Raw genomic sequence first — 21,602 nt, forward strand, 5'->3', positions numbered from 1 at the left:
AAAATGTGAGCGTGAGAGTGAGAAAATCGCCCCAACACCGAACGGGCCCCTCCTTGGGGTGCTATCTGAATCAGCAGTGACTGACTTTGCTATGTACATATGTGATTCTGTTGAAGGAACAGGGAAGATGGGATGCAGCTTATCTACAGATTTCCATGACAGCTATGGCTTGGATGGAATTCCAAGACAGTCTTGCAATTGAGGCCAATGGACGAGAGGGGAGGAACTGATTTTTTTTGTTGAGGACAGTTTAGCTGTAGGTGTAGGCAGGTTGGAGGTACAGTAAGGTAGCAGTACAGTGCATAATATGGATGTACAGTGTACGTGCAGGTAAATAGCCAACGACCTAGCCCGACGAGCACAGTCCACCTATTCTACGTAAAAAGAGAAGCTTTCAAATAAACCAAAGAATTAGAGCTTGAAACTAACTAACTGGCTATGAAATTAAATATTAATATTAATATTGTCCATCTGAACTTTTTCCCTGGTGATCATCATCTGGCCCAGGCATTAGATAATCAGGGAGCCATGGGTTGGTCTTTGCCGTCCATCGACAGCCTCTGATTGGCTGCTGGCGGGTCTTTTTACCCCTGGCAAGCAACAAGGCATTGGACTGGGTAGCACCGGGCCTCTCTCTGTCTCTCTCTTCTTCCCCTGAAATTAAGGTATCTGCTGTGCTCAGGATAGGGTACAGAAGGGGAGAACCAATCGGTCCTATGAATAGCAGCAGGAGGTGGTCACGGTTGCAATAATCGTGTTTTGAGACAATCAATTGGGACGATTCCAACGGCTCGACCGGTGGAGAGTTGTTTAATATGTAGATGCCCGGATACCCCTGGGGTAGTATCTCCATAGTATCTAGATACTAGTATGGAGAATGGAATTGTATACAGGATAGTTATGGGAGCAATTGAACCTGGTTCAACTGAAATGATCGGTTTCTTTCTTTCTTTTCTATCTTCTCGAATCCCTCCAATATGTCGTTGGACTCGTCCGGTCGGAGAATTTTCCCCTACCGCTGCCAACAAATACAGCCATGCTCTTCCCTATTGATTATTGTGAGCAGCAAGCAGCAGCGGCGGCAGTAGGGAATCATAAAAAATAGACGTAGTGCAACGGGGCTGCAGTAGACGAAGGAATAATAATATTAAGAGGAAAAAAGAAAAAAGGAAAAAAAAAAAAAAAAAAAGGCCCGCTGGGAACTCTGGCCGGCCTAAGATTGATTGATTGATTGACCACTCCACCTCGACAAGAGAGAAGCTGCCCCTTTCTCGGACGGACCAGACCAAACACGCTCGCCCTCTCTTTCTCTCTCGCTTTCTGTCTCTGTCTTCTGCTCTCTCACTCTTTCTCGACCTCCACCCCCCATCCACTCTCCGCAGGTCCAGTCGTTCCTCTCCTGTTCTTCATTTTCTTCCTCTCTTTCAGCGACTTTTTTTTTAATTTATTTTCTTTTTTTTTGCTCTGCATTCCTCCCTCCTGCACACCGCTTCATACCCCCCCAAGCTGTGCTTGAGATTCCCGTGGTTTCAGTCGTCCCCCTCGCTCGTGATCGACTGAATCTCACCCTTTTCCTTGCGAACGATATCACGGTATGATAATTTTCCTGGTCCCTTGATCCCGCCTATCCACCCCTCGGTGATGCCGTTGGATATCTCCATCTTGATTGTCGACACCTCCTTCGTGGCTTCATTCAGTCAGGAAGCTGTTTGCTAACTGCAGCCCGCTTCAGGAGAACTTTCTCTTCGACGTTCGCTACCTTCATCTTCCCTCCCGCGCTCGCTCCAAGATCCAGACCTTTAACTTTCCAAAATGGGTAAGCTCATCGACTTGTGTATTCATTGATCCATCATCCTATATCTATCCCTGTCATTTCGGTCGTCAATGCTTCCTGTCTGTGCCTCCACTCGAGTTGGTTGTTGCGCGTTGATAAATGATCATGCCACGTTCTACCCACCAGGATGCGGAAAATAGCCCGCATCTGGATGTTGGAAGGGCTCAGTCTTATCTCTCGACCGACACTCCCCAAGGCCCAATGGCCGTCCGTCATTTACATTTGCTTTGGAAACGCTTGAGATAAAAAAGATGGAATTCCTGGACATGATGCTGACATCGGGTTGAACTATTCTAGCTTCACCACCTCCTCCCGCCAACGGCACCCCGGTTGCCTCTATCGGAGAGTCTTCTCCTCCCAGCAGCAAACCAGGCTCCCCTTTTGTTGAACGCAGCAACCCAATGGGCTCTGGAAACGCCCAGACAGTTAGCTCCAAGGACCCCAAGGCTGTGGCCCAGGCAGCTACTGATATGAAGAATGTCGTTCGCCGCAAGTTGACCGGCTACGTTGGATTCGCCAATCTGCCCAACCAATGGCACCGCAAGAGTGTTCGCAAAGGATTCAACTTCAACGTAATGGTTGTTGGTGAGTCTCTACCATTCTACTTGGAAAGTGTCGAGTTGGGTCGGTATTAATGTGTGTAATCAGGTGAATCTGGTCTCGGAAAGTCGACTCTCGTGAACACTCTCTTCAACACCTCCCTCTACCCCCCTAAGGAACGCACTGGCCCCAGCCACGACATTATCCCGAAGACTGTGGCAATTCAGTCCATCAGCGCCGACATTGAAGAGAATGGCGTTCGCCTTCGCTTGACCGTTGTTGACACTCCCGGATTCGGTGACTTTGTGAACAACGATGACTCGTGGCGTCCTATTGTCGAGAACATTGAGCAGAGATACGATGCGTACTTGGAGGCTGAGAACAAGGTCAACCGTACCAACACCGTTGACAACCGTATTCACGCCTGTGTCTACTTCATCCAGCCCACTGGTCACTCGCTGAAGCCTCTTGACATAGAGGTTATGCGCCGATTGCACACCAAGGTTAATCTGATTCCCGTTATTGCCAAGGCCGACACCTTGACCGACGAGGAAATTGCTCTCTTCAAGCAAAGAGTACGAACCCAGTTGTTTGCCCTTCATATGATCTGCCATTAATCATTTCTCTAGATCTCCGCCGATATCCAGCACCACTCGATTCAGATCTTCGAGGGCCCCCGCTATGAGCTTGACGATGAAGAAACCATCGCTGAGAACCAGGAAATCATGTCGAAGGTCCCCTTCGCTGTGGTTGGTGCCAACACAGAAGTCACCGCCGCCGATGGCCGCAAGGTCCGCGGACGTAGCTACCCCTGGGGTGTTATCGAGGTCGACAACGAGGAACACTGCGACTTTGTCAAGTTGCGCCAGATGTTGATCAGAACCCACATGGAAGAGCTCAAGGAGCACACCAACAACTCGCTCTACGAGAACTACCGCTCCGACAAGCTCACCCAGATGGGTGTTGCTCAGGACCCCAGCGTGTTCAAGGAGGTCAACCCCGCTGTCAAGCAGGAGGAGGAGCGTGCCCTGCACGAGCAGAAGCTCGCCAAGATGGAGGCCGAGATGAAGATGGTCTTCCAGCAAAAGGTCGCAGAGAAGGAGAGCAAGCTGAAACAGAGCGAAGACGAACTATATGCCCGACATCGCGAGATGAAGGATCAACTGGATCGTCAACGCACAGAGCTGGACGAGAAGAAGGGCCGTCTCGAAAGCGGACGACCAATCGAAGAAAAGGGAAAGAGAAAGGGTTTCTCTCTCCGTTAAGAAGACTGAATGACCGGAACCTTCCAACTCCCCATGCGGAGCAGATGCCTTGGACCCCCAAAGGTGTATATTGTCGTCGGAGGCACTCTGGTGGTTCTACGTTTGATTCCCCACGACTGCTGATTGACCGAGCGCCCGTCCCCACACTCTTTTTTTCACTTGTGTTTATTGTTCACCCCCCACGCTCCCTCATCTCTCTTTTTCTTCCCTTCTTCCTTTTCTCGTATCTGCTTGTGGTAATGACTCTACTTTTAATTGGGTGGACCGAAGAAAAGAACGTCTCCTGTTTATTTTCAATTTAGCAAGATTAATTATCAACTGGGGCTCTGACTAGGAGATGAGCTGGGACGCACACAAGGATGCTTGCTTTTTTCTTCTATTGCCTGCACGCTCGAGTGGTCTGGTCGCTGATTTGCAAGATGATGCACGGGCTGGTGGCCTGCAGACCGCTTCCTGGTCCGTCGGCCCCCTGCCTTATGTCCACCTTTCACTTCTTGTTATGTACTTTTGCCTACGCTATACCTTGTGCCGCCTGTTTCCCTATTCCCCATTGTGGTCTTTTTTTCACTTACATTCGTACACTTTTTGTCTCTTTACACATTTTAGTGAGCTCCAACTGACCCCCAACCATCTTTTGCGCGGTATTTTTCCTTTAAGTTTGTGTCTTTAGTTGTCAATGTGAAATCTTATCAACTTGTTGCTCTGTAAAATCCTGGCAAAGCGGTGTTGACGAGGAATATAAGTAATATTTATTAAACTTAACGCATATCATTCTTTTCCCTATTCGACTGGTAATCCTATAATGTATGCATCTTGAAACTCTAAAGTTGGACTCCCGAGACAGAAGCCGACTGGACCTGTGATCCTGCGTGGCCGAGGATATATAGCGGCAGGTCAACCAGGCTGCCACCGACCAAAACAAAACCGTAAAGGCACGGGAATTGTCTCGAAAAGACTACGGAGTAAGCACTAGGTGTCTCTGAGCTGGTTGGCCTTCTAAAAATTCCGTGCCAGCAGTGCTCAGAGTACCTTACAGACCGCTGATACATAGATGGGCATCACCGACTTACTGCGGAATGGCGGAATAGCGGAGGGTGCCGTGAGTTGGAGGTAGTACAAGAAATGTTACTGACTTTTTCAACCTACACACACATTCTTCCCAGTAGATATTGGGAATAGTAGGTACATCTTAACATTCTTCGTAGACACGAATAATTATCGAGATAGATAAAAGATCGCTTGCATCATCCCGAGTGCCAGACGTCACTGCGGCCGGGGAGCGAATCAGCGGCGTGGGACTAGCTAGTACGCAGAGCTGGACACCACCTGGAAGTTCCGTCCAGCTGGCCGCACACCAGCAGCCAGCAGTTCATCGCCAAAACCCTCACCAAGCCAACCCAAGACCCCTCCGCCCAGCCCAGCCTCCCCCCAAACGAACACCCTACCTTTGTTCAATTTCTTTTCTTTCCCCTTCTCCCTTGATCTTTTTTGGAGAAATCGACCTACCGCTGCGGCCTATCTTTCCTAGCGGCTGCCCTTCCCTGCTTTACTACTGTCGCGTTATCTTTCCCATTACCTCCTTCTCACCATCCCCAACACCCTCGAGGTCAACAGTACACCTACATCAAAGTCTTGCATCATGCCTCCTCCGCCTCCATCCAACTTGCCTTTGGCCGAGAGATTGAAGGCTCTCGCCCAGACATTGCAGTATGCCCTTTCTTCCTGCTTTCGCTGATGCTGTTAAATTCCAGTACTGACCAGTGGGTGTTTCTTTCTGCAGGTTTGCTTGGTTTGCCGGGTAGGTTTCCGTTTGGTCCTGCGTTCTCTACGACTCGTCATCGCGATGTTTGCCAATTGTGTTCTGGATCTGTCGAAATCCGTGTCCAGTTCCGTTTCCTGGTCGTGGTCGTTCATGGGGGGTGCAATGCCGGTAAGCGCAGGTTTGCTGACCGAATACACAGACACTTGACTCTGCTTCTTTCCGTCTTCCGCTATCTCCTGTCCTACATCACCTTCAACTCGTACTCCTCCACTGCGCAGGTGACGTACCGCCTGGCTTTCATTTCGGCGGCTGCGACGTACGGAATCGTCGTATACAAGGGACACATCGCGCGAGGCCGTCTTCAGGGTAGCGTTCCCGCCATTGCGCTGAAGCTTGCTACCGATGAGAATGTCCAGTACTTGGGTGAGTTTCCTTGAAACTCTGGATGGATTGCCTCTTGCTGACAGGGTGGATTAGGCATGGCCTTGGTGTGGCTCTACTCGCGCCAGATCCCTCTGGCTCTTCTCCCCTTCAGCGTCTACTCGATCTTCCATGTCGCGACTTACTCCCGCATGCACCTGATCCCTACTTTGCAGCCTCCTCAGGGCGCAGCAGGCCCGGCCTCGCCCTCTTCCCCCGGCTCCCCCAAGCCTGCTGCGAAGCAGCCACCTCTCGCTGAGACAATTGGACGCTTCATCAAGCAGTACTATGATACGAGCATGGGCCTTGTCGCTGGCCTGGAGATTGCGCTCTTGTTCCGCCTGGTGCTCTCGCTCCTTACCTTCTCCAAGGGAAGCATCGTTCTCCTGGCCATCTACTTGGCCTTCTTCCGCGCCAGATACACCCAGAGCTCGTTCGTCCAGCAGGCTGTTTACCGCCTCACTGCTCGCGCTGATGCCTCGATTTCCCACCAGAGCACTCCCCCAGCAGTGCGTCAGGGATGGGAGACCTTCAAGGGCTTCGTGCGCCAGGCTTACGAAGCAACTGATCTGAGCCGTGCCCTTGGTGCTGGTGGCAAGAAGGCCCAATAAGCGCAGCCAGACAAATGGCAACAATGGCTGAGGTCTATACAGATGGACATCGAATAAAACGTTATTTGAGCCTCCTAACTGATACGGACTTCGGCTTTCGTTGCTGACGAGCATTTAATGAAATACAACGGCCACTATACCCAGCTTTTGTTGAAAGTGATCAGGTATATATTTTTGGAGGGGGGACAGAGGGGACGTGTAATGTGGAGGGCATGAGGAGTGATCTAGATTGATAAGGCGACGCCTAGCGAATGTCAAGGTCATGGAATACCATCAGGACAGATAGGTGCGGTGCTTCCAGCATATTCGACAGCCACCTAAATTGGTTTGTTTTATCCTAATTAGGTTTAGTTGGTATTTACTAATGCACGAATCATGTGACTACCATATGGTGATAAGATTGAGTCCATCGGCTATGATGAACTGTGTCTCATGCCAACGTATTGATTATTTTTAGCCATTGAGGCTCGACTGAGTGTCGTGGACAGATAGTGTGTCGTCTAGGCCATGTACTTGAATAAAATTAAATTCTTTGTCATCGTGGCAAACCATGAATTGTAGATTTATCAGCCAGTGAGCATGCCATTATTAAAGAAAGCCTGCCTGAGGCCACAACTCGGACCCCAACGGCGGAGAGAACGGAAAAACCGTGGAGAATTTTGGGCTCCGGCGATATTGTCACGGAACAAGCCAACTCTTTTTCAGCTCAACTCAATTAGACGTGCAACCTACAGATCCGCATTGCAATTTGTATTATATTCTTTTTCATTTCGGTGTCTTTTTTCATATAATTTTGTACAATTTCCCCTAAAGCCTTCACCTCCCTCTTCTTACCTCTCCTCGTCATCTCGCTCGTCTGGGGTGGCGTCCTTTCCCGTCGACACTTCGCCGCCGCATCCCAACTCCGTGGTCTGGCCCGCACCACGACCTGGTGGGTTGCGGTGATCTTGCCATGAGTTTGACCTCGCGCGTGTTCAATCTCTTTTCGACGACAGAGATCTCGAATTCAGAGTCGCCGGCGCCGAATGCCAATGCCAGCCATGTCTATCAGAATACCGGTTCGATAAGGTCGGACCGCGGCGCTCATGCTCAGAATGCTTCGAGGGGTTCGGTGTTGGAGGATGAGGAGGAGGAACCTCGTCCTCCGTATCTACATGTATGTTTTTTTTCGAGATGCTGGGCTGGGTTGGATTGTGTTGTGTTCGAAATGGCTTCGGGGGTTTTTATAAAAAGAAAAAACCCCTCAGCTTTTCGGGATCGCAAACTCAAACTCGGGATATGTGCACACAGGCTGACTGGATATGATGAAATATAGGCTATGATAGCAGGCGGTACAGGAGGAACATGTGGAGATATGCTCATGCACTCGCTCGACACAGTCAAGACCCGACAGCAAGGCGACCCGAGTTTCCCTCCCAAATACACATCCATGACTTCGTCGTACTCGACCATCTACCGACAAGAAGGTGTTCTGCGTGGACTTTATGGTGGTGCTATTCCGGCTCTTTATGGGTCTTTCCCCGGAACGGTGATTTTCTTTGGTGTTTATGAGTTTACCAAGCGCCGGTTGTTGGATGCGGGGATTAATCCCAATCTTGCGTATTTGTCTGGTGGTAAGTGGTGATTTTTTTTTGTTTTCAGAGATTTGTTATTTGGGGCTGTGTGTGATGGATGCCAGGTGCTAATTTGCGCTGTGTTTGCAGGTTTCTTTGCCGATTTGGCTGCATCGATTGTCTACGTTCCGTCTGAGGTTTTGAAGACGCGGTTGCAGCTCCAGGGACGGTATAATAATCCTCATTTCAATTCCGGATATAATTACCGTTCCACCAGCGATGCCTTGCGTACCATCGTTCGACAGGAGGGATTTCCCGCCTTGTTTTACGGCTACAGAGCTACCATCTACCGAGACCTTCCCTTCTCCGCTTTGCAATTCGCTTTCTATGAACAAGAGCGACGGATAGCCAAGGAATGGGTGGGATCTAGAGATATTGGACTTGGTCTAGAGATTCTGACTGCCGCGACCGCCGGTGGTATGGCGGGTGTGATGACCTGTCCTATGGACGTTGTCAAGACCAGAATCCAAACGCAACAGAATCCGCCCGAATCCACAAGCTCTTCGAAACCCGCGACCGAAAATGCGCACCCTAAGGAGGGTTCCCGCCAGCACCCGTCATCTCAACATACCTCGAGCCTTCGGGCACACTCGCGGCCTATTTCTACCGGTGGAGCGTCGACATCAGTGTCTCCTCCTGGGGCCCCGCGTCTCGATACCTCGTCATTCTTTACCGGTCTGAAGATGATCTACCAAAGAGAAGGCCTCGGGGGGTGGTTCCGTGGAGTGGGACCCCGAGGTGTTTGGACCAGCATCCAGAGCGGGACAATGCTGGTCATGTATCAATATCTGCTGAAAAAGCTGGAGGCATACCAAGGCGTGGAGGAACCGATTCCTCTGTGATTTCTGTTCTTGGCCTAGGATCTAGGAAGACCTGCTGCGGACAGAAGGTATATTGCACATTGGATAGCTTTTGGTAGGGCGTTCCGGCAGGACTGTGACATGATATTCCCCATTTTATTTCATTTATCTCATCTTTGATGTTCGGCTGACATGGCGGCAAGATTTGGGCTGCTATTGTTGTTGTTCATACCCATACACATCACACGCGCGCACACACCACACCACTTTTGATTTTAGAGAGGCTTTTTGTACGGTCTGCATAGACGCTAGAGACGGATAATTTTGCAATGTATCATAGATTAAAGAATATATACTACTACTATTATTTATCTACTATTGGCGTGGGATAAATGACTGACATTCTTAGAAATTCGGAGGGGCAGGCATGCCAAACACGCTAACGGTGTTGATGTAAACAACACAGGCCCGCCTTTCCTTTGAGTGCCGTTCGGCCCCACGAGATCAACTGCAAATCCCCCGGTTGTTGTTGTTGTCATTAGTTTCGCTTCTTCCCCTCTTATCAGTTACTTCCCATCCACTTTCACCCACCATCTCTCTTGCTCGCTCTATATATACCTGCCCTGATACTGCATCAGCTGACATCTTATCCCTTACTCTATCTGTCTCTGCTGTCGCATGGTCTCCGCGATTCCGGACCATCCATCTTCCGCACACCATGTCTTCGCCTACCGGATTGCCTTATTTACAGAAGCTGCTCAAGTCCCAGCTTGCTGATTTCGCGGAAGCCGCGGACCTTCAGGAGTATGTATTTCTGTCTTAATATGATATCCTTTAAATTATATTCTGACAATGCGACAGTTATGGACAGTACAACAAGCCTGAGCTCGCTACGGCTTTGGACGAGCATCTCCGCTCCAACCGCTCCATCTTCGCCAATGATGAGCGCTTCGCGGAATACTACCGACGTCTGTCGCAGCCACCGCGCTTTTCATCGCCCGTAAAGCGAGAAGCCAAGGTGGAAATCACGTCTCCCAGGGAAGAGGCCCCTCGTTCTATCCGTCGCCGACAGACGAGACTCAAGGAGGAAGAGGTCGAGCCTGAGCCCGCGCCTAAGCCTGCACCCCAGTCCCAGCCTGAGCCTGAACCTACGTATGTTTGGTTTGTACGCGTGCGCGCGCGTGTCCCGAAAAATGACGTATCACAAAATTTCCCACAACTGACTTGTCGCGCCCTGTTTTTAGAGATGACTCCGATGCTGGTTCCCTTTCAGATGTCAAGTCGCCGTCTATCCGTACTCCTGTACCTGCGCGTTCGCCGCTGAGCGTTCAGCCCCCTTTGCCGCCTTCACCGGCTGTTGTCACGGATGCGATTGATCATCATACGGCTGTGTGGCGCCAGAACATCAATGACGCGTGGACTGCGTCGGGAGTGTGGGAGCGGTCGCATGCGCTGCGCTCGATGTTGAGCAGTGTCAAGGCCGTTCAGATTCTCGTGCTCGCCTTGGAAGGGTTCAGTCTCACCAAGGAGATTCTTCCTTTGCGATACCTGACTACCGTTCCTGCCGTGGAGGCGATTCACTCGCCTGAGTTTGTGGTCAAGGTTCCTGACCTCTTCGTTCTGGTTGACGGTGTATTTTGGGCTCCGTTCTCGCTGTGGCTGTTGACTAGTCTGTTCTTGCCTCTCTCGGTTGCGTACTTTTTCAATATCAGCTTGCAGAACGGTCCGACTCCCGCACCTGGCACGCGCAAGGACCGCTCCGAACAAGCTAGTTTCGATCCCTTGAGTTTCAACATTGCCAAGGCGTTGATTGCCTACCTTGTTTATGGGAAGAACTTTACTTTTTGGGACTTGTATAGCAACTTTTCCGTTGACAAGGTCAATGCGTCTGTTCCCGGTCAGTGGGCCGGTATTATCACAGGTGCTGCTATCGGCGGTGTTGGCACATTCTACGAGGCCATTCTCAGGAAGTAAATGATATGTTATATATATATATATATATATATATTGTTTTCGCGGCGGGATCCGCTGGAATCTGGTCTGATATGAGGGTTGTGCAAACAATTGGATTGATAGGACTATTGATACCTGTCGTGCAATTGGAGCAATGGCAATGAAGGTTATTCGGGAAAGAAGAGCGCGAGAAGAGACAGGAAAGAAGGCAATCCCCTCCTACTTTATCTGTATAAAGCCCGAGGTTGTTTTTTCTTGGTTTCTACGGTGTCTGGTGTCGACGATGGAATTCTATACATTCCCGTCTATTTGATATCCTTGGTTTTTGACTTGAGTACGGCGTGACGTGGATAGGCTGACGTCTGTGTTTATTTTCTTTGGGTTGTTCTTTCATACCTATCGCTTCAGCTAGAGGCGCTTTGGTTGTTGTCTGTTTTGGTTGTGCTTCTTGTCACGTATATTCCATCTAGTATATTCTATTCTTATTCTTATGGAGAGTTTTATACAGCTTCTGATAACATCAGTGATTGATTCTTCTATTGGTATCTCTTCGTCAGACGTAATCATATCTCTGCTCTAGGGTAGTATGCATCTATCTATCGCGCCATGCCAATAATCCACCAGAAAGAAAAAGAAAGAAAGAAAGAAAGAAAGCAGTATAAAAGCCCATGATCACCTCTCCCTCTTGAACCTCTTCGCCAGTTCCAACGTAAAAAGAACAGACACCCCCGATGTAACCTCTACCACATCAGCCCGAATATGATTACTCGTGCTAAGCTGTCCCCCAATCTCAGTTCTCCAATCCTCAACGTCCCACTCAAACCCCCTCGTCGTGATCCGCGCCGGCCCAGAGAGCGGAACAATCCCAATATTCTCCTCAAGCAGACAATCCTGCGGCCCAGCCGCGCCACCCGGCCGATTCGCCCTGGGCGTGTGAATCGTATTCCTTCCCGGCTGCAGGATAAACGTCACACTCTCCTCGGAAATAAGATAAAGATCGCCGGCGACTTCCCGCTCCGCGCGCTGCTGCTGCGTCACGGTGTAGAGATGATGAATCTGCGAAAAAGCCTGATCGACACGGCCGCCTAGTCCGCCGAGAATGAGAATCTCAAGGCGGTTACCCCACTCGACCGCTTCTGGGGTCGATCGTGCGGTTGCGATTATCTGAGCTGTGTGGTCACGCAGATATTTGAGACATTTGGTAAAGTCTGTCGAGTACTGATCTGAGTCTTCGATGACGGGGACGCCTAGGTCCTCATAGTGGGTTCGGACGGTTGGACTGATGGAGTCCAGGTCACCGATTATTGCGTTGGGGAGCTTGAAGGAGCCATTAGATATTGATGGATATTTTTGGGTTGTGGGGGGTTTTTTACATGGGTAGATTCTTTTTCTTGGGATTTCATCATGTCGTAGAAACGATTTGCGCCGCCGTCGGCGCAGATGGTGAAACAGGCTGGATTTTTTGGTTAGCAGTTTGAATAGTAGATGATATATAACCATAGGTATAGATATTTAACAGGTCTTTTATCATTTTGATTATAACTTACCATTTTCGTTCAAAACACCAAAAGCTCGCTCGTTGATAGGCTGGTTGAGGACGACAAGCGCGAAAGGAGCGGGGAGATCATTAGATCCGTTAAAGAACTGGGTGGGATTCCACTCCATCGCAATGTCTTATGGGGTGTCTGAGGAACAAGTATATATATGGTGATATTCAACCTGATCTCGATCTTGATCCGAGTACTGTTCCTTGGAGGTGGAAATAAAGTCCTTGTCAGAGAGACGAAGGGAAGCTTTAGCGAACGGGACCCGTGATTTTGCCCAATAGGGTAACCGTGCACCCCTCATCGGTCAAGTCACTCCTCCAACTTTCTTGTCGCCTCGTTCTTTGGTCTTTGCTTGGACGCGGTTCTGTCTATAATTCTACTCTGGCATTACTGAATATTAACATATCTCATGTAATGGGTAGATATTTCGCTAGCTGTATTCTGTGCGGCATGCCGATCGATACAGAATTCGAATGAATACTCATGTTTCGTGCTAGTTTGGAAACCAAACCTACTTTTCATTGTGAGGCCCTGGCTGATTTCATCTCTTGCAGTATATACAGATCAAAATGACCGTCTGGATCCAAAGCTTTCCGGCGTGGGCTTACGGGGTTATCGAAGCGATAGAGCACCCATCGACCCAGCCTTGAGCTACGATGCACCAGGCCTTGACCCGGAATCTCTCATTGATATTGCGTTTTACGAGTCAGACCTTCGGTTCCGTCTCCAACAGTTCCCCCTGCTACTTCTGAATCAGCTCGAGGACCCTTCCATGATGCCTGCTGGACGTTACCAAAGGCGTTATACTACCCGGACGAGATAAACATTCGAATTCTTTATGATTTATGTCAGTCCTTGCCTATTATGCTGGACATCTCGACTGGGGTCATGGGTTTAATGGATTGGTTAAATATTGTCCTGATCCTAGCAAGGTTTCCCCAGGCGAAGAAGGCAGTCTGACTAGGAGATACATTCTCCATGAAATGCCAGGCTCCGTAGAAAGGATGCTACACCCATGGAATCCGCTTGAAGTGTCTAGTATTGAGGAGACAATGAATGGAGATCTCTCCAGTTCAGAAGAAACCCACAGAAAAATAGGACTAGGTATTAGAGGTTCTAACTAACAGGGTCTTTTTGGATCTCTACCAATGGAGATTTTGGATATTATTCTACACCATCTACCCTCTAGAGATGTCCTCAATCTCGAATTGGAATCAGCTAGGTTTGCCATCATCCCGTTAAGAGAATCATTTTGGAAGTCGCGTTTCCAACGAGGGTATGAATTCCACCCCTTATTTCAGGCGCGACAATATCATCGTCAAGGGCAAAGCTGGGGAAGTCTGTATTCAAAATTGATATTGAAACGCATCCCAAGGCAAACTCATTACAGAAATAGGAGTCGGATTTGGGGTCTTCTTCTCAGACTGTATGATCTGATTACCAGTCTATCATCCCTCTCACTAGAAGGGGATGCGTCTCGATCCTTCTTCGAGCCTGATGCTGCAGATGACAGTCTGTCGTGGAACTTTGTTAGTGGTGGTTTAAAAGGGCTTGAGAGATCTTTCGATAAAGGCTGCAGAGTTCTGTGGAACCGGATTGAAGAGGAATTTGGACGTCATTTCAGAATAATAAATACCTAGTACACACGTCCAAAAGCATACATAGTATCCTTCAGAAAGTTGAAGGAACTGCTGTTTCTTTAGATGATACATGAGAGGCAGGCACATCACATCCATTCAATCAAACCATCTCGTTATTACACACTGCACACTAATTCAAATATACACATGGGATCAGGCATTAGAAGTGATGATTGCGAATGTACTCTAAATGCCGGGCCACTGTCTGGCAATGACGATCAATGAACAAAGGGCTGGGATTTTGCTCCAAACTGACAGCCTTTCCCATCTCTGAATTCCACTCGTAGAATTTCACAGCTCTTCCTACCGCAATAGCCCCGAAAACCCGCTTGCTATTGAACTGGCGAAGTTGGTCACTCAAGATAAGTAGTTTTTCCTCCCAGACTTCATCAATATCCTCGTTCCCTGACGCTGTGCATTGAACATATAGAAACTTGAATGGCCGGGGTTGAGGTGCGTGGGTTTCTATGTGCTCGATAAAGACATCCAATGGTCCATCCGCTCTAGTCCTGTTGAAATTCGACATATAACCCTGTGTCGGAGGAAAGAACATGGACAAGATAGTATTCCACGTCCCAGTGATTTTCTTTTCCGGAGCACCAGGCTGGATCCGATTTTCGATCTGCCAGGCAAGATGCTCGCTTTCCATGTACTATACGTTTTTGAGTATTATGCACTCATTTTGAGCCAGGGACACATACAGTTCAAGCTCGGGGCTCCTGTTCACGAATATAAGAGGTCATCTTGGATATTCTCAGCAATGTACAGTGGGACTTGAGCTAAATTAATGACACAAAGACAAAATATAATGAAAAATAATGAAGTTAAAGTAAAGTTGAACTACAGAATCGATGGCCTTCATCTGTGCTCGATTCTGCCTAACCAGCTCAGATACTTTATTTAGGCGCATAGTAGGGACGGCATAGTGGGCCTGAGCGCTTGAGAACCACTCCTATAGCCAATAATTCACATTTCCAAGCTTGTGTAGAAATGAATTTGAGTATTATCGTAACGACAGCATATGTTCGTAAACGAAAATGATGGAAATGTTTACATCCGTCCTGCACTCCTATTGGCCAGCCGAAACGTGACCGGGCAGTCCCGAAGCGGCAACTGCAAGCCTGAGGCCACCACCGGCCATCGTCAACTCCTCCACATCTTCTTCTCTCCGCCTCGCAACCGGTCTGGCCGGCCTTGTTTCTTCCTGTCGCGTTCGCATTCCGGTGGATGTCCTTGTCGCCATCATCGCATCACTAATTGATTAATATACCCTCTTCCCTCCCCCTTCTCTCTCCCACCATGTTCCGTCCCGCCTCCAGAGCTCTCCTCCGCGCACCCGGTGTCGCAGCCCGTGGCCCGGCTGGAAAGCGATTGATAAGCACCACTCCTTCAGAGCCCAAGTCGAGGAGTTGGAAGAATACCGCCGTCCGGTTCGGATTGGCCATTGGAGCTATCTACTACTACAACACCAGCAGTGCTTTTGCTAAGGAGCCGACGTGTATGTGAGCGGGAAAAAAATCACCCTCAGCTCTGATTCGTTCTTCTGTCTTCCACGCTATGCGGAAAAGACTTTTCAATTGATGAAGCCTGATGCTAACAACGACATTTATACAGTCTCCTTCCGCAGCCAAAACCAAACAGAATCCGTCGACGAGTCTTCCCTCCCAACCCTCGAATCGGTCAAGTCCAAGATCCGCGAGCGTGAGCAGAAAGTAGCCGCCCCCAAGGCCCCCGAGACCGAGGTGCAACCCGCCGCAGATGAACAGGCCCAGCTCAGCATCGAGTCTGGTGAGGGTGCTGTGAAGTCGCCCCAGGAGCTCGAGGAGGAAGCCGGCCAGGAAGCCGCTTTCAACCCCGAGACTGGCGAGATTAACTGGGACTGCCCGTGTCTCGGTGGTATGGCTCACGGCCCTTGCGGAGAAGACTTCAAGGCCGCCTTTAGCTGCTTTGTTTTCTCCGAGGACGAGCCCAAGGGAATTGACTGCATCGACAAGTTCAAGTTCGTTTTGCCCTCGTGCTACGTAATATTAGACGTGTTTACTAATCATAAACAGGGCTATGCAAGATTGCTTCCGTCAACACCCCGAGATCTACGGCGCCGAGTTAGAAGACGATGAGGCTCCTCCTGCCCCTGAAGGCCAGCAGGCTATCGAAGAACCCGCCCCCGCAGCTCAGACCGAGGCCGCCTCGAATCCCGAGACCACCGCCATTCCCAAGGAATCGCACGACACTGAAAGCAAGAACGAGGCCCCCAAGTCTTCGTAGGCGGACAGATAAATTGAGTCCGCTTTCCCCCAATGTTACTTGATAGAACAAGCCAAATACGAACAAGAAAAACATCCAATCTTGCTGCTATGTCATCCAAAATCAAAGAAGAATCTCTGGCCTTGATTTGAGTTGCCAGGGGGAGATATCAAACATCGTGGGATCGCACTGTGTATTGTTTATATATACCTTTTCCCTCCCCCATTCTCCCCCTGTCAGTCTCTTTTCAGAAACCGATCTTTTTTCAATATTTTCTTGTCTGATCCCATCATCCATTCCCACTCTTGCCTTGCGTTTGCAACCCCTTTCTTTACTACCATGTAACTTACTGTACTTGTACTTTGTGGCCTTTTGAAAAGAGACGAATAGAATTAGAGTCCTTTTTTGTAAAGCTACTGATTCAAATTCATCATCCACTATCATGATTCAATAAATCTCCGAATCCGAGTTGAAAATTCCCATCAGTTGTCAGTCTTCCCAGCTACCACGAGTAATTGCAATTTGATATGTTATGTCGCCAATTCCCCTAGCCTCTCAGCCCCTCTCTCACCTTCCATCTAGACACGGATCGTCACTTTCTTCACCTGCGCCCCACTTCCACTTTTCTCCATGCCCTAGTCCTGATATAGACACGTAATGTATACGGTTTAAATAAGAGAGAAACCACACGGAAGTTATCGTTCCCCCAGGAACAGCATCCGAACCAAGCCACACATGGCTATCTCAGATGCAATGCCAGTTATCACCAGGAAAAAGAAAGGTGAGACACAAGAGACAAGCAAGCAGGGGCTGTTGAAGACGTTACTGCTCATATTGTGGATATACGCAATCGGTCATGTTAACAACGCTCTCTTTGTCAACCGAGGCAGGGCCTTTTTGCAATGCAAATAAAGTCTTGCTTACAGACTAGAAGCCGATGCAAAGATGCGCGTCTGTTCTGTTCTGTTTTGATGCAGAAATCTGAACTTGTAAGGGTTTCATAAGTCGAAATTTCATTACCAGTTGACGTCGCTGAGTTGGAGCTTGCGTGAGCGGAATGCGGTCCGGTTTGCACCTGACTTGTCGATTCTGGTATCACGGTGGGGAGGGGTTCGTTTCTCGGCCACTTTTTCTGAATTAGTAAGAATAGGTTTATAGTAATTAGTTTGTGATGGAGAATTCTCACCTTCAGTGGTGTTGTCGCCCTCCGTGACCATCTCGTAGTTCAAAACCAAGTTCTTGATTCGCTGCTGTTCCTCGCGATCCGCTTGTTGCTGGCTCTTCATGGCAATGGCGAAGCCGGAATCAGATGGCAGATCGATGGTACGCGTCTGCTGCTTGTTTCCTTTCTTGGTCATCAAAGAAAAGGCCATGGTATTCGGCTGCTGAGGATGAGACTGGGGCACGGGCTGGGGTTCGGGCTGTGGTTGAGGTTGGGAACCCTCAGGGGCAGTCTCGGACGAAAGAGCATCACGGCCGGTTCGCTTCATGGGCAATGGAATGTCAAACACGGCTTTGCGTTCGAATCGTCTCGAGTCCACGCTTTCGGCCATCATCTTTTCGAATTCACGGTCGAATTCAGCCTCGGCTTGCGGGTCGCGTTCTTCTTCTTGACGTGTGACGAAGATTTGCTCATCTTCGGAATCACTATCCCCGTTCTGCTCTGCGTTCGGACCAGACACCTGGAAGGTAATTATTAGTATAAATTTCGAGGGTCGTAGAACTAGATTAAGGATAAACTTACATCAACCTCGTCGCTAGATTCCTGCTCCTCATCGATCTCTGGGATTCCGTCCTCTTCGAGATCTTCATCAGATGAACTGCTATCCGCGTCATCCTCGTCAGGCTCGACAGGTCTCTCGGAATCTTGAGTCTTGTAGTTCTGAGCCACCGCTTCACTGAAAAGACGCGTAGCTTCTTGCAAGTCAGTGACAAGCTTCCACTGAGGACGAGCCATGGCGAAAGTGTCTTGGACGAGGAAATCAAGGTCCATTGGCAATGGGTCCTTCGTATGGATGTAGTACTAAAACAGATCAGTCCTAGGCACAAATAGAGCGCCAGTAGTCAGTAGAAGCATACCTGGAAGAAAGTCAAGAAGAAATCCAACTTCTTCTTAGCAGATCCACGATCGAAGCAATGACCGCATGTATCCAACAAAGTGCAAGCCAGACGAACCCGGAAAAAGTCATCCGGCAAGTCCAGAACGTTAATCCTTCCAGGAATTGGCGTGCCGCCTTCATATCCGAATGTAACAATGCGGTACAAAGTATCAAACACCACAGGCGAATCGATCATCTTGTAGTTGTACAGCTCTCCAAGATATTTGACTTCGGCGATACGCTTCTGGTTGAACTTGAAGTCGTTCTGCTCAAGACCTAGAGTAATCTGCTCAAGGACGTTGTCCACAATGCCAACCACAAAGTCCTGATGATACCTGTACAGAGCGCTGACAAGAATTGCCAGAAGGTGGATATTGCCGTACTTGACCTTGACAGGTTTGCTGAACATACGCTCCAAAATATCGACAATCTTGAGCGAAGACGGTTAGCAAGGTATCTAGAGGAATAAACCCCCAAAATTGCAACTTACATCCTGCTCCTCCCAGTGGAGTTTCCGAATTGACTTCAGAACCTTGGTATAGTTGCGCTTGTTCATGTCCATGTAGATTAATCTGCGGATGTACGATTCAATAGGCGTGCGCTCCTTCTGCTGGATAGCAGGCCGCGGAGGAGGATCGACATAGTAGACCGCATTCTCAATGATCATCCGCTCCTGCTGACCCAAGTGCTGCACAGTCTTCTTTCGCCCGAGAGTCTCCAAGAACGAGGCCATTCTGGGAGCAGTCTCGGGGTTCCGAAGCAAGTAGCGTCCGCAATTCTCTAGCAAGTGACCGATGATTTCAATGTTCATGCGCGAAAAGTCATCAAGCGAGACCTTGAAGCAGTGGAAGATGATATGCTCCGGAACAACACCAAACTTGGTCAACTCCGCAAGGTAACGAATGTTACTCATTCTAACCTGACCGAGGAATTCCTTTGATTTCCGGCGTTGGAGACTCCGGAACTCCTCGTCCAGGTAAGTGATCAGACCTTGAGGAATATCCGCAAGATACTGCCCGAGAGTCGCAACCAGACGAGAGTATAAAGGCAGCAGGTCGATCCGGCCCTTGGGCACATCCGACACAGCCTTGACAAGACGATTCCTTGATGCTTTGGAATTAACGAAACAAAAGTCCAGCGCAAATTGATCGACGTGGTCTTTCGACTGCAAATCCGGAAGCTTGGACAAGAGCGCGTCCACCTGAGCACCAACGGTCCTGCTTGCAATGGCCGTAGACTGGTCATCTGTTTCTGCAGGTTTCTCTTCCGAGGCTGCAGCTTGACTGGCAGATTCAGGCTTCTCTGCTCCTGTCTCGGCCGCTGCTTCGCCATCCGGCTTCTTCTTTCCTGCTTCCTCGGATTCGGGTTTCTTTTTCTTTCCGTCCTCCAGCAAAACCGCGGGCACTTTGCCCTTAAGATCGACCAGGTTCTCGTAGAATCGTCTTTCCTCCTCGTCTTCCCAGATACCTGCACCCTCGCCTTGGCCCCGGAGATACTCAGTAGTCTTCACAAGCCCAATGCCACCACTCGACGCCGGATCGGTCGCTTCTTGCTCCGGCAAAACCGGCATCTCAGCCCCCAAAACCTCACACAGAACCTGTGTATTCGCAACCAATTTCTCCAGGGACTTGGTCTGCTTTTCGAAATTCGCTTGCCGGTCCTCGAAGATTTCGCCACTCTTCACATAAGCCTCTGCGTTCCGGCGACTCTGCGTCGCCAACGCTCTCTGATCGCGGACTACATGCGCCTTGACATCCTCCAAGTACCGGTTCAGAATGCTCTTAAAGCGCAACTGGGCCTTCTCGGGCGTCAACGGGGGGTCGTTCTCTGCGTCTGCCGTATTCTCCCCATTCGTATCCGCAGCGGTCGTAGCACCATCCGCCTCCACCGTCTTCCTCCCTTCATCAATCGTCTTCACACCAAGGATATCCCAGCTAAAGCTCTTGACAAACAACACCGCAAGCGGAAGATTCGTATGGTCGCGATCATGACCCAGCAAATCCTTCAAAACCTCCAAGGGAAACGGCTCGGCCTCCTTGTCTGAATCCCTCGCAGCAGATGTCGACGACGGGGCCACCTTCACCTTGGAAAACCCATCTGCCGGCTTCGCTCCAATCCCAACAACACCATCTTTACCCTTCGCGCCCAGATCCTCAGGTCGTTCGATATCGTCCAATGTCCGCAACACACCCACCAGCCACAACTCCGAAACCACACGCAGCAACACCCGGTGTCGAGAAAGCCGTTCTTTTTCTTCGCGCTCGCGCACCTCCGCACTAAGCGCCTTCAACTGCCCTTTGTCAGGCGTGCTCAATCCCCGACCAAGTAACCATCCAATCTGTCGGGTAAACTCAGCCGGTCCGAAGCGTTGGTGCAGTGCGCTTGTGATTTCGACGCCGGCGGCAATCTCCCCGGGGGACTTGAGCTTGCAGAGACCCTCGTAGCAGGCGGAGATGATTTCGGAAAGGTACTTGTGCAGCGAGAGGGTGCGGATGTCGCCCAGGAAGGTTTGTTGGGAGGGGGCGTTGATCCCCGTGCGGAGACGCTTGATAAAGGCCGTGTTTTTCTTCAAGGCCGAATCAAGCGATTTGCTAACTGGGAAGAGATCTTGAAAAACAGTATTAGATCCGTCATAAATGGTTGGTTGTGTTGCCTTTTTGAATAAGAATAGTGACTTACCACTTTCGCCATTCCAAGCTCTCTCGTTCAAATCGCGGAGCTCCCCTAGATAGGTAGATCCGCGTTAGAAAAAAAATACATCACAAACAGAAATGATAAAAAAAGCAAAAATATAATAATATCCAGCAATGCATACGCTTTCTTGGACGATCCATTTCTCAGCTCCAACTCAGCTCAGTCCGTTGCCAATTCTCGGGGGGGTTATTATATGATATTCGTTTTCAATCGTCGTGGGGTCCCTTCAGAGAGTCCGAAAGGAAAGCGCATGAGTGACTTGAACGCCACATTGGTGAGAGCCAGGACGGGGAGCAGGAATGCGCACACGGAGCGAGATTCCTGCGCGTTCTGCTATTTTTTATCTTATTGGGGATGGGGATGGAGAGGAGATAGTGGGAGTCATGAATCGGTGATGATGGCGAAAGGTGGGAGGGCCGGAGGCGGTTGGTTGGTCCCGTTGGTTGTGCAAAGGCGGGCACTTTTTGCTTGCGGGGTTTATCCGGAGTTTGCAGTCTATACAGATTATCTTGCTGTCTACCTAAGTAACTGAATGGTGGTTATTTGTCTTGTGAATATTAACTATATTATCACTTGATTC

At 49.5% G+C, this 21,602-nt stretch overlaps 8 protein-coding genes across 8 annotated transcripts; 5 read left to right on the forward strand and 3 right to left on the reverse strand.

Moving 5' to 3' along the window:
• Positions 1-2,035: 2,035 nt before the first annotated feature.
• aspB (septin AspB) lies at positions 2,036-3,639 on the forward strand (the record flags this gene model as incomplete). Its single annotated transcript, XM_040837088.1, has 4 exons — positions 2,036-2,045; positions 2,132-2,419; positions 2,483-2,949; positions 3,004-3,639. 4 exons carry the CDS (start codon positions 2,036-2,038, stop codon positions 3,637-3,639), a joined length of 1,401 nt encoding a protein of 466 aa, XP_040695474.1.
• A 1,639-nt stretch (positions 3,640-5,278) lies between these two features.
• Positions 5,279-6,432, forward strand: ASPWEDRAFT_100447 (uncharacterized protein; the record flags this gene model as incomplete). Its single annotated transcript, XM_040827307.1, has 4 exons — positions 5,279-5,346; positions 5,420-5,437; positions 5,601-5,824; positions 5,879-6,432. 4 exons carry the CDS (start codon positions 5,279-5,281, stop codon positions 6,430-6,432), a joined length of 864 nt encoding a protein of 287 aa, XP_040695475.1.
• A 952-nt stretch (positions 6,433-7,384) lies between these two features.
• Positions 7,385-8,887, forward strand: ASPWEDRAFT_102630 (putative mitochondrial carrier protein; the record flags this gene model as incomplete). Its single annotated transcript, XM_040827497.1, has 3 exons — positions 7,385-7,588; positions 7,748-8,045; positions 8,136-8,887. 3 exons carry the CDS (start codon positions 7,385-7,387, stop codon positions 8,885-8,887), a joined length of 1,254 nt encoding a protein of 417 aa, XP_040695476.1.
• A 338-nt stretch (positions 8,888-9,225) lies between these two features.
• Positions 9,226-11,145, forward strand: ASPWEDRAFT_286844 (uncharacterized protein). The gene is made up of 3 exons (XM_040833171.1): positions 9,226-9,649; positions 9,707-9,997; positions 10,090-11,145. Exons 1-3 carry the CDS (start codon positions 9,564-9,566, stop codon positions 10,817-10,819), a joined length of 1,107 nt encoding a protein of 368 aa, XP_040695477.1. The 5' UTR covers positions 9,226-9,563; the 3' UTR covers positions 10,820-11,145.
• Positions 11,146-11,470: 325 nt separating this feature from the next.
• ASPWEDRAFT_167804 (thiamine diphosphokinase) lies at positions 11,471-12,463 on the reverse strand (the record flags this gene model as incomplete). Its single annotated transcript, XM_040830201.1, has 3 exons — positions 11,471-12,115; positions 12,172-12,251; positions 12,346-12,463. The coding sequence occupies 3 exons, from the start codon at positions 12,461-12,463 to the stop codon at positions 11,471-11,473; spliced, it is 843 nt and encodes a 280-aa protein (XP_040695478.1).
• A 1,682-nt stretch (positions 12,464-14,145) lies between these two features.
• On the reverse strand, positions 14,146-15,004 carry ASPWEDRAFT_179500 (uncharacterized protein; the record flags this gene model as incomplete). Its single annotated transcript, XM_040831797.1, has 2 exons — positions 14,687-15,004; positions 14,146-14,637 (listed from the first exon to the last, which is right to left on the reverse strand). Exon 2 carries the CDS (start codon positions 14,632-14,634, stop codon positions 14,146-14,148), a length of 489 nt encoding a protein of 162 aa, XP_040695479.1. The 5' UTR covers positions 14,635-14,637; positions 14,687-15,004.
• Positions 15,005-15,284: 280 nt separating this feature from the next.
• ASPWEDRAFT_101341 (coiled-coil-helix-coiled-coil-helix domain-containing protein) lies at positions 15,285-16,250 on the forward strand (the record flags this gene model as incomplete). Its single annotated transcript, XM_040827372.1, has 3 exons — positions 15,285-15,483; positions 15,600-15,984; positions 16,040-16,250. 3 exons carry the CDS (start codon positions 15,285-15,287, stop codon positions 16,248-16,250), a joined length of 795 nt encoding a protein of 264 aa, XP_040695480.1.
• Positions 16,251-16,959: 709 nt separating this feature from the next.
• Positions 16,960-21,444, reverse strand: ASPWEDRAFT_287200 (regulator of nonsense transcripts 2). Its single transcript, XM_040833174.1, has 7 exons — positions 21,144-21,444; positions 21,008-21,052; positions 18,819-20,935; positions 18,309-18,758; positions 17,974-18,252; positions 17,416-17,911; positions 16,960-17,361 (listed from the first exon to the last, which is right to left on the reverse strand). Exons 1-7 carry the CDS (start codon positions 21,160-21,162, stop codon positions 17,246-17,248), a joined length of 3,522 nt encoding a protein of 1,173 aa, XP_040695481.1. The 5' UTR covers positions 21,163-21,444; the 3' UTR covers positions 16,960-17,245.
• Positions 21,445-21,602: the final 158 nt, after the last annotated feature.

Source organism: Aspergillus wentii (genome assembly GCF_001890725.1).
Source record: "Aspergillus wentii DTO 134E9 unplaced genomic scaffold ASPWEscaffold_1, whole genome shotgun sequence".
Taxonomy (NCBI): domain Eukaryota; kingdom Fungi; phylum Ascomycota; class Eurotiomycetes; order Eurotiales; family Aspergillaceae; genus Aspergillus; species Aspergillus wentii.